The sequence below is a fragment of the Coenobita brevimanus genome, chromosome 62 (assembly GCF_032717465.1).
Source record: "Coenobita brevimanus isolate Jiangsu-jjx chromosome 62, ASM3271746v2, whole genome shotgun sequence".
Taxonomy (NCBI): Eukaryota; Metazoa; Arthropoda; class Malacostraca; order Decapoda; family Coenobitidae; genus Coenobita; species Coenobita brevimanus.
The window spans coordinates 2,996,986-3,012,289 of NC_137015.1; the positions used below are offsets into that span (position 1 = coordinate 2,996,986).

At 43.6% G+C, this 15,304-nt stretch overlaps 1 protein-coding gene across 1 annotated transcript; it reads left to right on the plus strand.

Annotated features, from left to right (window-relative positions):
- The first annotated feature begins 8,356 nt into the window (after positions 1-8,356).
- Positions 8,357-14,938, plus strand: LOC145403931 (uncharacterized). The gene is made up of 4 exons (XM_080275532.1): positions 8,357-8,399; positions 12,037-12,366; positions 13,169-13,294; positions 14,655-14,938. Exons 1-4 carry the CDS (start codon positions 8,357-8,359, stop codon positions 14,936-14,938), a joined length of 783 nt encoding a protein of 260 aa, XP_080131658.1.
- The last annotated feature ends 366 nt before the right edge of the window (positions 14,939-15,304 follow it).

The following is a 15,304-nucleotide window of genomic DNA, read 5'->3' on the forward strand; positions in this document are numbered from 1 at the left end:
CTTGCCCTAATGTGTGTGTGTGTGTGTGTGTGTGTGTGTGAGTGTAGACTGCTAGAGTGGGTTCCGATGAATAATAGATCGACATATCTCAGCCAAGTGGGACCCCCCTTACCCCTTACTATCCTCACCCTTCTCTTTCATTGCTTCCAGCACTATGTGAAATCGCTTTGGATTGACCTACATGTGTCTGCTCCTCATGCCAGAACCTTATTATTGTCTTACTAAAAGGCTTCTAGCACCTCTTACCAATCTATATATACTTCCTCTTTCACTACAATATTCATTTGTATGCCTGCAATAACATCGCCGATAGAATTTACCCTTCAATACAATTTTCCATTTATTTATTTATTCATGTACCTCCAGGCGGCTTTATTTAGCTAAGGAGAAAACTTAGCGAAGAAGTAAATGTTAGCTTTACTTAATTACTGCATTTCGGAAAATAATCCAAAGAAATAATAACAGAAAATACGTTATGATAATGAAGATGCTAATAATATAGGCTACAAGACAATATTACTTCACCGCATGTAGAAATCAATTACGCGCATTTTACTCTAACTTGGCTTAAAATTGCTCTCCATCATGAATGCTCAGTTGTAACAACACATTAACAATGAAATACGATGCTCTCTCTCTCTCTCTCTCTCTCTCTCTCTCTCTCTCTCTCTCTCTCTCTCTCTCTCTCTCTCTCTCTCTCATTTTTCCTTCTCCCCATCTCCCCTCATTCCCTCCTCCGTTTTCCCTTCTTCCCCCAGCCTGTCTTTTCCCCTTTACTCCCTCACCTATCACCCCTCCTTCCCACTTTCTTATCTCCCCTTTTTGGCCCTCCCCTCACCTCCACACTTCCTTCCCATACCCTATCCCTACATCGCACACTCTCTTCCCTCTCCCCCCCTCCCCACCCTCTCTCCTCGTTAGCTCCCCTCCTTACACTTCTCCCCTTCTACCTCCTCACCTCCTATCTCAACTTTCCTTTCCCCTCATTTCCCCTCCCTCTCTCCTTTTCCCCCCCTTATCTCCCCTCTTCTCATACAGGCTCTCCCCTCGCCGTTCTCTTTCCCCTCCCCATATCCTGTCCGTCTCACCCTCCCCTCTCCCTCCACCCTCTTCTCTCTTCCTCCTCCATAGTCTCAGATCTCTCCCCTCTTTCCCCCCTCCCTTCCTCGGCCCTCCCCACAGGTGCTTCTCCACATGAGGCTTTATTACCGGGTGGAACCTACAGAAGCGACAGTGTACAGAGTGGTGGTGGAAAGTGGAGGTGTTGGAGTGGTGGTAGTGTGTGTAGGGGAGAGAGGTTGGTGCGTGTGGGGGGGGGATTTATGCATATTTGTGCAAGTGTGTGTGTGTGTGTGTGTGTGTGTGTGTGTGTGTGTGTCCCGTATATGTGTGTGCGTGTGTGTATGCATCTTTGTATGTTTTTATATGTGTGCGTGTGTATGTGTGTGTGTGTGTGTAATTCACCGGGTCGGTCAGAATCACTTGATGGTCGTGATCATCAGCTTTTACCCTCCCGGAAGGGAGCTGAGAGCTCATATAGTCCGATCTAAGGGCAAGGCTGTGACCTGCACACACTCACACACCCGTCCCCTTGCTCCAGGGGGACAGTAACCGCCCACTTCGTCAGTGTGTGTGTGTGTGTGTGTGTGTGTGTGTGTGTGTGTGTGTGTGTGTGTGTGTGTGTGTGTGTGTGTGTGGCTGTGTGTATATACCGTATGTGTGTGAGAGTGAATGTATGTGCATATGTATAAATGGGGGAGTAGTGCAGTGATGTAGTGTCGGAGAGAAGTTGCAGATGTGTGTGTGTGTGTGTGTGTGTGTGTGTGTGTGTGTGTGTGTGTGTGTGTGTGTGTGTGTGTGTGTGTGTGTGTTTGGTGATGCTTCCCGCCACGTGTCTGGGTAAACTGTGAGTAGCTACATTTGCACTTTTGTTCATTCACTTCTCCGAGGTGATTTGAACACTATTTATATCTCATTAACAAATCATGAGCTGTGTATACTTCTATAGAGAGTCCTGCGGTATGCTGTGCACAGTTTTGGTTGCAATGTGCTAATACACTTCATGCTTATCAGTGCTCTCTCTCTCTCTCTCTCTCTCTCTCTCTCTCTCTCTCTCTCTCTCTCTCTCGTATGTTGACTGATAATACATAGCCTACGTTGAAAAAGGAACGGAAGTGCTTGTTGATGTAAAAAGTATTACGTATGACATTATTGCTGGCTTCCTGTTGCTCGCTCGATATTTCACAAGCGTTTTCAATTCATTCTCAGTTCACGCATTATTACTGTGGACTTGAGAGAGAGAGAGAGAGAGAGAGAGAGAGAGAGAGAGAGAGAGAGAGAGAGAGAGAGAGATTAATAAGAGACATATTTATCTTCCCTCACCCTCCACATCACCTCCTCGATCACATCGGTATGGCCGGTTGAGTTCGTGACAAGCGCGGTGACAGTTTCGTACTCCTGCTTGCTTGTTTCATCTCTGCCCATAACGCTGCAGTTTTGAAATATAGATAAGAAGGAGAGTTATTTCGGCCACCATCATTGTGTAAAGTGACGGGATATTTGGCTGTTTAATCTTTTCTGACATGGATGATGGAGCTGTAGTTCTGAATCACAGAGAAATGGAGTTATTTCCGATTTTTACTTTGTGACTATAACGCTGTATTTATGAATTAGTGAAGAACTGGAGTTATTTATGTTACTGACTTTGTGACTATGACGCTGCAATTCTGAGTCTGTGAAGATTGTGTTATTTCTGTTACTGACTTTGTGATTATAAAGCTGTAGTTTTGAAATAGAGAAGAATTGGAGCAATTTCTGCTGTGACTAATTACAACGCTGCGTTTCTGAATTAGAGAAGAATGAGTGATTTCTGTTACTGACTGTGACTAGCCTATAACGTTGCACTTCTGAATTAGGGATGCTGTTATTGACTCTGAGACTATAACGCTGCTCATCTGAGATAGGGAAGAATTGAAATATAATTACGGTTATTGAGTTTGTGACTATAATGCTGCAGTTTTGAATTACAGAGAAGTGCAGTTGTTCTGAATGTACATGGTGACTGGCGGAAGGACATAGAGGAAAGCAGCAACATCACACAATGGTGGTACACGGTGAGTACTATACACCCGCAACCTGTATGTGGTGGTGCGTGTCAAAGGGCTAGGGAAAATCTTTAAACTGGGAGAGAGAGAGAGAGAGACCCGACCTTTAGTGCCTGACAAAAGATAGCATTACGTCGATAAAATCAGTGTTAATCCCTTGCATTAGTGGTGAGTCAGAAGTCTGGAAACACAGGGTTGTAAAAGATAATCTCTCTCTCTCTCTCTAACACAATTATCGCCTTCATTCTCCCCCCTCCTTTCTGTCTCCTCCTCCTCCTCCTCCTCCTCCACCTCATCATCATCATCGGCATCATCATCATCATCATCATCATCATCTGCCCTTTTCCCTGCTTCCACACTCATGACTCCCCCTGTAATACTGGTGTCAAGGGGGGGGGGGTTCAGATCGATCCAAACACAGCTGAGTCGTGGGCAGGGGGAGGCCAAAATGTACAGTAGGAGTCAAAATTTGTGTCTGACATCTGTGGGGGGAAGGAAGTACTGGTGGAGTCAAAAGGTGTGTCGGAGAGTCAGAGGACCTCTTTGATACAAGTCTTGACCCGACTGTAGCACCTTCCATGATAACAGAGCTTAGAAATTAGAGTCACTGTTTATAAATTTATTGATCATTGATTCGTTATGTATCGTAATGAAGTGGATCAGTATTTATGTCCGATGCTGTACCTGAGCCTTCCCTTTCTCCTCTGATTCATGTCCTTAAGCTGATCAGATAAGTCCTGGCTGTGAATCTCCTTCTCCCACGTGAATATTGGACAATTGGGTGATGGTTATTTTTATATTAATGCTCTCTCTCTCTCTCTCTCTCTCTCTCTCTCTCTCTCTCTCTCTCTCTCTCTCTCTCTCTCTCTCTCTTTGTGTGTGTGTGTGTGTGTGTGTGTGTGTGTGTGTGTGTGTGTGTGTGTTTTATAGCACTCCGACTAAAACCATATATTATCAATTTAAGCTCACGTCTTAGAAGTTGGAAAGCGTTGATACTGATGCCATAAACCACCTCATGATAGGGTAAACTCTCATACTGGTTTTATTTCAGTTAACACCGGACGATTTCAGCTGAGAGTGAATATACTATAAGAGCCTGGGAACATTATGCTGTACATATTATCTACAGTACTACACACTTGATAATGTCTGTATCAGCTGTGGCAGGGAATCGAACCAAATCTCATATTATGGTTTGTTTACGTCTTGTTGCTAGTGAGTGCGTGTTGTAAATGTGAGCTTAGGAGTCTCTCTCTCTCTCTCTCTCTCTCTCTCTCTCTCTCTCTCTCCACATTGTGCTTAGTGAGTGCGTGTTGTAAGTACGTGCCGAGGATTAATTTTTGCTGTGTGTGTGTGTGTGTGTGTGTGTGTGTGTGTGTGTGTGTGTGTGTGTAACTCTTTCAGTACGATAACATCTGTAACTTATACTTATGGACATCTATGTCTCAGATAAATTTTAGCACACTGTATTAAAGGTGCGTCATCCTATTTCCACACGTGTATCAGAAACTCTGCAGTTCTTTAAACAAGAAACGGTGCCAAGGCACAGCAAAACCGTCCCCGGCAGTTATTCTATAGTGCTGACGTAAAAACACAAAAGGATATCTAGTCAAAGATGTCACATATCAAATTTAGAGTAAATCGGGTGAAAACTGACGATTTTATGACCATGCGAAATTTTAGGCCCGACCCACCTGACACTGACCCCCCTACCGCTAACTGGGGGCTGACCCCCTGATGTAATGAGGCATATTATAGGATGCAGACTTGAAAGATGCACCTTGAGGTTTTGGTTTCATGTCGATATGACGAAACTGAAAGGAGTTATGGCGGAAAAACGATTTGTTAAAAACATTTTTTGGGCCTACAACCTGGGCCTTGGCCCAATTTGGCCCAAAACTTAATCAGATGATCAGGTCATAGCCCATCATCTCTGTAATTTTAGTCAAAATCGCACCAGGAGTTTTCGCGAGAAATTATTAACAGACAGACAGACAGACAGACAAACCAGCAGACAGACAAACCGAGTGAAAACAATACTCGTTCCCAAGCCCCTCCGGGGCGGGGACGGGTAAATATTATGATTAATGTTCCATAAAATCAGCATCCATCTGACTGTCTAAATACATAATCTTAGTTTACATTTTTGCACAGTAAAAATGTTACTGAGAAAAAATCGACAAGTAAACAGTAATCAGATCTTCCTTTCACCATGTATGACACATGTACAGTATGTGCACATTTTTGCCTTCAAACTCACACCTGGGCTTCATGAACACTTGCGAAGGGTATAAATATTTGTCGATGCGGTCTACAGCCGTGTGTATCATAACTCATTTCGGAAAACCTATGTGAATGTAATCAGACGCAGCATTATTTTGAACTTTGCAAGGTTTGGTGGTGCATTTGCATTAAGACACTTGACAAGATTAAGCGACGTTCCTACGCCATAAATTCCCTAGCTTCACCCGGTCGTGTTTTATTGAACTATTATTATTACCTCCAAACAATTTTATTTAACTTTTGGGAGGCCTGTTTTACTGAAGGGGTCAGTGAAATCAATATCTAATCCCGCCAGTTCGAAGTTCTTCCAAAAGCTTTTAAAATAGTCTGGAGAAAGCAATAAATACATGAACAAATAAAAAAAACACAAAACAAAATAAATATGTCATCGGATTGAAGCCTGAAATTATTGATACTGCCGCCATTGAAGACGATAGTTCATGACCCTCTGATTGCAATGATTTTCAAACAAAATCGCCTGTTGTCAGCCATAGGTGCGTCTTGATCCACTGATAGCCATGATTTCTCTCAGTTAAAAATCGTCCGTCTTTAGCCCGAGTGAAATACTCTAGTGCGTCGTAACCCTCTGACTCATCTTTTTATTTTTGATAAAGCAAAATAACATCATGATTTTTTATTTAAGATGACGTCGTTGTTATTTAATCCTTTGCAGCCAATATAAAGTTTCATTTTGCTTGGGGAGACTTCTCGCATTAAAGGAGTTAAAACAAGTCCCACTTACCCACTTTTATTTGGCTTTACTTTACTCAGGTTGTTTTAGTTACTGACGGTTATAGTCGGTATAGCCTGTGGTGGGGTTTCCTGTAGTACTGGGCCCAATTACAAGTGTTGCATAATGAAGTAGAAGGGGCCATTGTTCTGACAGCACCTGTGTTCATCCTCCAACACCTGTCCTCTCATACATGTCGCCCCACACCCCTACACCTGTCCTCTTACATCTGTCACCCCACACCCCTACACCTGTCTCCTTACACCTGTCACCCCACATCTCTACACCTGTCTCCTTACGTCACCCCACACCCCTACACCTGTCTCCCTACGCCTGTCACCCCATAACCCAACACCTGTCCCCTTACACCTGTCACCCCACAACACAACGCTTGTCCCCTTACACCTGTCATCCCACACCCCTACACCTGTCCCCCTACACTTGTCACCCCACAACCCAACACCTATCCCCTTACACCTGTCACCCCACACCCCTACACCTGTCGCCCCACACTACTACACCTATCACCCCACAGCCCACACTCCTACACATGTCACCCCACAACCCACACCCATACACCTGTCACCCCACAACCCTACACCTGTAACCCCATAACCCTACACTTGTAACCCCATACCCCTACACCTGTAACCCCATACCCCTACACCTGTAACCCCATACCCCTACACTTGTCTCTACAGCTGTCACTCCACATCCCAGCACCTGTCAACCCACTTCCCTACACCTGTCCCCTTACTCCTGTGACCCCTCATTCCTACCCCCTGTCACCCCACATCCCTATACCTGTCTCCTTGCACTTGTCATTCCACACCCGTACACCTGTCACCCCTACACCAGTCATCTCACACCCCGACACCTATTACCCCACACCCCAACAACTGCCCCCACACCTATTGTATCTTTCTTCACACACATTCTCTCTCTCTCTCTCTCTCTCTCTCTCTCACACACACACACACACACACACACACACACACACACACACACACACAGACGTAGACAAACTGGTTACGTATATACAAAAACACACACACACACACACACACACACACACACACACACATATATATATATATATATATATATATATATATATATATATATATATATATATATATATATATATATATATATATATATATATTATTTATTTATATGAGGTGTGTGTGTGTGTGTGTGTGTGTGTGTTGTGTGTGTGTTTATTCCTCATTTCTTGGGCTATGCTTATGCTTATGCACTTTTTATTTCCAGTGAAAAAGAAGAGACGTTGGAAGACTAAAAGGTAAATAATTGGTTAAGGTAACCAGAAAACATGTACAGTACGGTACTGTCACTCTACTGTATGTCAAATTAGAACCTCTGGGAAGCATTCAATAGTTTCATTGCATAGGGGAAAGTAATGAAACAGAATCCATTGCCAGACGCCATTGCCAGACGCCATAATGTATCAAGTTAAGCAATCGATCGGCTAGAATCAGTAAGAAACATTCATTCATCTCTCTATATTCAAGTTCAAACAGTGGCCTTACTCCAACACAGCTATTTAATAAAACAATATTTTGCACCATTTCCGTGTGTCGCTTACCAGATCACATTACAAGTTCGCACATCGGCAGCAACCGACATTATCAAGAAGGTTAGGTCACAGTTACATTTTTGCAGATACATTAGATTGGTTGTGCCGGGTCTGGGTGACTTACTACACGTTTGGGAACTTTAGATGTTACTTTGGGTCTGTGGGCAAGTGGCAGCAATATTCTGCCTGAAGGGAGTGATTCGTTAAAACAGGATCAGAGGACATTATAGAGTTTTAGCGCTGGAAGGCAGCTGTGGTAAATGGGAATGGGAGTGCTATGCAGAATCCGATTGTCTGTGTAGTAACTTAACCTTCTGTGGCAGTGTGCGTATCCTGTGTCCAGTTTGGAAGTGAAGATTCTCAAAACGGGGTACGGAGCAAGGTGCTGGACACTGGTGCTGGAACAGAGTGGGAGTAGTCGTTAAAAATAGATTAACACGATAATGATGTTAATCACGATGAAGTGCTATGGAAAGGATGCAAACCCGTACTACTGTGTTTCTGCCATGGCGTACGTGAAAGCTGCAAAAAGCCGAAAATCTGGGCCAATTTAAGGAACGAACGAAAGGCATGGAGAGGTACAGCAAAGTATAGCACGTACTGCTTATAATTTGGCGAACTGTGGTCTTAATGTATGCCGGCATGTGCATTCGTGTGCATTTACAGTATATGGGGCTTCTGCCAGGTACAGAGGGTGGGGCACTCCACTTTCATGAAGACGAGCTTTTGGGAATGGCAGTAACTTATCTATCTATATTAAAAAAAAAAAAAAAAAAAAAGGAAATGCAGGCCCTGTGGCGGGGGGGACACAACCTGGCCGCACTATGGGGTGGTGCTACTACTCTGCGGCCGGGTTGTGTTAGGAAGAATACTGCCACCGTTTTCCCTGCGTGTCGTAAAAGGCGACTAAAAGGGGCGGGGTGAGGGGACTAGGGACCCCCTCCTCTGTTTTTTTAGTTCCTAAAAAGAGACAGGCCAGAGAAAGGGACGGGGGATGGAGTTATCCCCGTACCCTGAAGATTGGGTCTATGAATGTGCGTGGATGTAGTACAATTGAGGCTAAAAGGGAGGAGATTGGGAGAATGTTTGTGAGAAGAAAGTTGGATGTGTTAGCTTTGAGTGAAATGAAGATGAAAGGGAAGGGGGAATATATGTTTGGAAGTGTGAATGGAAGATTGTCAGGTGTTGATAGAGGAAGGGCAAGAGAAGGTGTGGCCTTGTTAGTGAGTCCGGAAGTGCAGCAGTGTGTGATTGAATGGAAGGAGGTGTCATCGAGACTGATGTGGGTGAAAGCGAAATTTGAACGTGAGTTGTGGGTGTTTGTGAGTGCATATGGGCCTGGTAGTGAAAGGGATGAACAAGAGAGGGAGTCTTTCTGGAATGATGTTGATGAGTGTCTGCAGAGTTTTGGAGCGAATGTGAATGTGGTAATGATGGGAGATCTGAATGCTAGAGTGGGAAATGTAGCAGTTGAAGGCGTAGTTGGTATGCATGGTGTGCCTGGAAGAAATGAAAATGGGGAACGAATGATAGCGATGTGTGTTGAGCGAGAGATGGTGATTGGGAATACGCTGTTTGAGAAGAAAGATATTTATAAGTATACATGGGTGAGACAGGAGGGTGGAAGGGTTGTTGATAGAGCCTTGATGGACTATGTGGTTGTGTCTAGGAATGTAATAGGAAGATTGTTGGATATGAGAGTTCTGAGAGGGGAGGGTGGAGGTATGTCTGACCACTACCTGGTGGAGGGAAAGTTAAGAGTAGGTAAGAGATGGGTGAGAGCTAGGAGGGTTAGGTGTGGCAGGGAGGTTTTGAAAGTGAGTGAGTTGGATAAAAGAGAGAAAAAGATAGAGTATCAGGAGAAATTGAAAGATGAGTGGAACGCAGTGAAAGATCGGGAAAATGGCAGTGTGGAGGAGGAATGGCAGTTGTTTAAGAGTGCTGTGGTGGAGCATGCAGAAGAGGTGTGTGGTGTGAGACGTGTGGGTGGTGGTGTAAGAAAAGGAAGTGAATGGTGGTGCGAGGAAGTGAGTATGGCTGTGGCTGAGAAGAGACGTGCATATGAAGTGTGGCTGCAGAGGAAGGATGAGATGTCATATGAAAGGTATAAGGAAAAGAGGAATAGAGCGAGAAGGGCTGTGCATGATGCTAAAGTGGCAGCAGATGAGAGGTGGGGTAGGCGGCTGACAGAGAATTTTCAACAGAATAAGAAAATGTTTTGGAAGGAGGTGAAAAGGGTGCGAAAGGGAGAGTCTGGGAAGGAAGAACGAGTAAAAGCAGAGGATGGAAGGATGTTAATTGAGATGGATGCAGTAAGGAAGAGATGGGCAGAGTATTTTGAAAGATTGTTAAATGTAGAGGAGGAAAACGTGGCTGAGATTGTGGCAGATAGAAGGGTGCAAGGAATAAATGTGTTGGGAGAGTTGAATGATTCTTTGATCACGAAGGAGGAAGTGGAGAAGGCAGTAAAGGAGATGAAAACAGGGAAAGCTGCAGGTATGGATGGGTGTGCTGTGGAATGCCTGAAGGGTGGTGGAGTGACTATTGTTGACTGGTTAGTAAGATTATTGAATGTGTGCTTTGAGAAAGGTATGGTGCCAATTGACTGGGCAAGTGCTTGTGTGGTCCCGTTGTATAAAGGCAAGGGTGATAAGTATGAATGTACTAGCTTTAGGGGTATAAGTCTGTTGAGTGTTGTAGGTAAAGTGTATGGTAGAGTGTTAATTATGAGAGTTAGAGAGGGTACAGAGGGAGTGATTAGTGATGAGCAGTGTGGCTTTAGGAGAGGGAGGGGATGCGTTGATCAGGTGTTTGCTGTGAGACAAGTGTGTGAAAAGTATTTAGCGAAAGGCAAGGATGTGTTTTGGGCATTTATGGATTTAGAGAAAGCGTATGATAGAATTGATAGGGAGGCTTTGTGGACTGTTTTAAGATTGTATGGACTTGATGGTAGGTTACTAAAAGGGGTGAAAAGTTTTTATGTAAATAGTAGAGCGTGTGTAAGAGTGGGAAATGCTGTGAGTGATTGGTTTCCCGTGAGAGTGGGGCTGCGACAGGGATGTGTGATGTCGCCTTGGTTGTTTAATATTTACATGGATGGTGTTGTAAGGGAGGTGAATGCAAGAGTTTTAGGTGGTCTGAGTCTGGTAAATGTTGATGGAGGAGAGTGGAATCTGAAGCAACTGCTGTTTGCAGATGATACTGCATTGGTGACTGATTCAGAGGAGAAATTGAGACAGTTGGTAGAGGAGTTTGGAAGGGTGTGTGAAAGGAGGAAATTGAAAGTAAATGAGAATAAGAGTAAAGTGATGAAGTGTACGAGGTTGATAGATGGTAGGGGGATGAATATAGTTTTGAATGGTGAGTTGCTTGAGGAGGTAGATTGTTTTAAATATCTAGGGTCACATGTTGCTGTGGATGGAAGAATAGATGCAGAAGTGAAGTTTAGAATTAATGAAGTAGGAAAGGTGCTGGGAGGAATGAAAAAAGTGTTTAAATGTCGTTCGCTTAGAATGGATGTAAAGAGAAGGCTGTATGAGGGTGTTGTGGTACCGACTGCGTTATATGGGGCTGAAACATGGAATATGGGTGTAGCAGAGAGGAAAAGTTTGAATGTAATGGAGATGAGATGTCTGAGGAGTATGTGTGGAGTGACGCGTATGGATCGAGTGCGAAATGATGAAGTGCGAAGGAGAACTGGGGTTGTTCGGGAGATGGCTGGTAGAGTTGAGCAGAGGGTGTTGCAATGGTTTGGGCATATGGAGAGAATGGATAATGAGCGATTGGTGAAAAAGATAACTAGATCTGATGTGAGAGGTGTAAGACTGAGAGGAAGACCACGAATAGGATGGATGGACAGTGTGAAGAGAGCGCTGGATGCGAGAGGGATGTCTGTTGAGCAAGGAAGAGTGGCTGTGCGTGACAGAAATAAATGGAGAGAAATTGTGAATGAATAAGTGATGACGCAGCCCTGAGGGGATATTCTCCCGCATTTGGTCTGATCAGCTAGTCAGGTCAGGTGCGGGTAAGGGGATGGGTCTGTTATGATGTGGCAGGGGTAAACCAGTTCTGCTGTCGGGCCCTGCTGTGGATGTCACTGCTTGCATTGCGCAGTTGACCCTTGTGCGGTGTGATGCGGTGAGGATCTGTCCGTTCTCCCCTTTGGGGCTAAGATGCGAATGAATGTGTTTGAATGGATGAGTAAATGGAGAGTGAGTCGTCCTGTCTCGGCTACCTCCCTTTCCTTGGGGGAAGCAGCCTAGGTATATAGATAGATAGATCATTGGTCATTTACTTACAAATTTATGTTTTACCATTGTCAGGAAGGTGGATGTGGCTTGTGTGGTGCATGATTACGTGGAACGGTGCGGATCAGTCGAACGCAGATGCAGAAGCGGGTAATTTGTACTCGTCCCTGGCGCACATGGAGGACTTGTTTATACTGGATGAGCATATTGGGAACCTTCTTCTGCTCCTCCCTGAACACCTTCCCGCCGTCAGTAGCTACTTGGAGACATACACAAGCGTGGTGGTGGACAAGGCACGTGGGATGGAGGTGACTGGACATCCAGTACACGTCTACGCACTCATAAAAAGGCTGGTTCTCCATTGGCCGCGTATAGCACCCGCTCTTGATGCACACGTGAAAATGGGTAAGTTATTTTTTCATATTTATGTTCATTGATACCCCAGTTTTTATAATCATGTTAATAATTACAGTTCTGAAATTGTTATGATTCACATGGTTGTCTTCGGCAGTTGATAATAATTGTATTGATTGGTAGCATGTTAACTCATTCAATACGATGATGTCGTCCAATTTCTCTACTGGCAACCATAAAATAGTATGCAGGTTGATGCCAGGGGCGACAACTTGCATTTGTTATTGCGATTTTCTCGTGTTCGCCACAAACTTTCTTTTTATCATTATCGCCCGCTTTTAACGAGGCGATGCGATATACTGTACAGTAGTGTTTGTCGGTGTGTATATGTATCTTGCCAAAATATCCCGAAAAGTTGTGGACGAATTTTCACCAAACCTTCAGGAAATAGCAGTTTTGTGGATGTTCAAAATCTACTACTTTTGGTGAAGTTTTGATCAAAGATGACCGAATACCAGCCGCCGTGTATTATTATGGATTAGCTTTTGTGAAACGCGGTTCCTGCATTCCATAGAGTTTTGCCAATTTTCGTCAAATTTGGTTTAACTTTATAGGTACAATACCTTGGTCAACGGCATATTTTGGCTAGTGATTAGCATTCGGCTCCCAGATACCTTTGTTGCATATAGTAAGTGGATTTGTGAAAAACGGTATAGTTTACCAGGCCAATTAGCCTCACGGGAAGGTAATTTTGCAGTGAAATGATAATACTGAAGTGTGCAGTGTTACTCGCGAACTCTGATTTATTTCTTTATTTACCCATGTGTCAGTTTATCTATCTGTATGCGTCCAGGTGAAGGAGGGTGTGAGGATAAGTCCCCCAACTGTGAGACGTGGGCGCTGACCAACGAGTGTATCCTCAGCCGGACCTACATGATCCATAACTGTCCTCGAGCCTGCCATGCATGCCCAGATCCTGGTGAGAGAGTGAGAGAGACAGAGAGTCTGGAGAGACTACCTGCTCCGACCCTGGAGTGGGAAAGAGGGGGGGGGGGGTATGGAAAATGACATGTTAAGGAAAAGTACAGTACAGTACTGTATAAGCAAAATGCAGAGGAGTAATAGTAGAGGGGGAGGGGGGCTTGAGGAAAGATTTGTAAACGACTGCTAGGCAAGGCTATATAAAAAGCAGAACACAGAACAAGTAGAGAGAGGGAGAGTGTATAAACTTGCACATGGCAGTAACCACAATCTATGTAATCATTGCCTACCTCATGTATGAATGGAAATCAGGGTTATAGTGATGTGATGTTTATAACATCCCTGTTTTTGATGCAAAGGGTTATGGTGATTAGATAATGTTGATGACATCCATGTTTGTAATGCAGATCCAGCTAAAACTATTGGACACCCTCTACCATTGTCTGTCTGTCATGGTATTAACTTTAACAAGGTTATCTCATTACAATAACTACTTTTTAATTTCTATTTTTGGTATTCCAGTTTTATTTAGCTGAGGCGAGCTGTGTGAACTGCAGAGGCAAAAAATCATGATTCAGTAATAATTGTTATGAACCAGTCAAACCATATGTCTGAATATTTTACACAGGCAGGGTGTGTGATAAGAACACCGCAATGATGGAAAGTGTTTAGTATCTGTTTACTTTAGAAAGCTATAATAACCCAGATAGACTGTGTTTAGAGCTGCTTTCGTTGTTTACATGTCAGTTACCTACATCTCCCATTTATGACGACAAAGGAATTACAGTATGGTATGTATCTTTGTTGGGGAGGAGATGGCACTTCTCTGCACTAAAAAGTTGCTCTTGCATTGGCTTGGCCATATATATATATATATATATATATATATATATATATATATATATATATATGTATATATATATAAATCATGGCAAACACGTGCACCAGTGTATAATTAGAGATAAATATTGTACATAATACAGATCACAGTACATGTACAGTGTGTACCAGTATATACTGTATGTATGAATAAACATGACTTCTATTTAACATGTACAGCACTGTATTCTGTAAATGCTCCCATGACATTGCCTTCCCTCTCACTTCTTTTTAACCCCTTCAAACTGGTAACATCTTTATTTTTGCTGTCTGTAGACTGTTTTATTCATCTTAGGAAGATATCATTGTGAAAGGGTTAGTGAAGGCTCTATCTTACCTGTCCAGTAGAGTAAATCATAGTTGACTAAAATAGTCTGGAGGTAACAAAAATAAAATGAAAAACACAGTTGAACTGAAGAGGTTACTACAGTTCAGTAAACCATCTTTCTCTCCAGTAATGTTTCCCTACTCCCTCCCAGAGGTGGTGTCCCTGGCTGGTGAGGTGTTGGATCGTTTGGATGTGATGGTGCTCCCCTCTCAAGGTGACCTGGATGGAGCAGCCTTGGCCCTTAGTCGCCTCCAGCAGGTGTACCGCATCCCTGTAGGGGCATTCATGGCAGGCACCATCGCTGGCACCTCATCAGCAATCAGTAGGTGTTTAGGGGGGATAGTGGGCATTGGAGGAAGTTTAAAAGGTATAATTGGAGACAGACACCATGAGGTGTTTATCTGTGGTGCTTGTATCCATAACTTACACCTTTGAGCCTGTGATGGTTTATCATTCACTGTCATGGGATACAAGGCCACTTCATCATCCAGTTTACTTGGGACTTACCATAGTAATTTTACCTACCAGGCCACAAAAGGTGAGGTGGTAACAGCTGCCAGCAGCTTTTTAGCAACTGTAGCAGTATTAGCCATGTGGTTACTGCTGTGGTAAAGCCAGTGTGGAGTGTTTTCCACTAACCTTTCATTTAAAATTTCCATGATTGTTTTTTTAATATAGGGTAGTATTGTTGTCATCACTTTCCTGTCTGGTTTTATCTAAAGTGATAGAAGAGTGGGGGAATCTCTTATTTTGTTGTCCGTATCTTACACTCACAGAATAGATATCGTAGATGTAACCGTA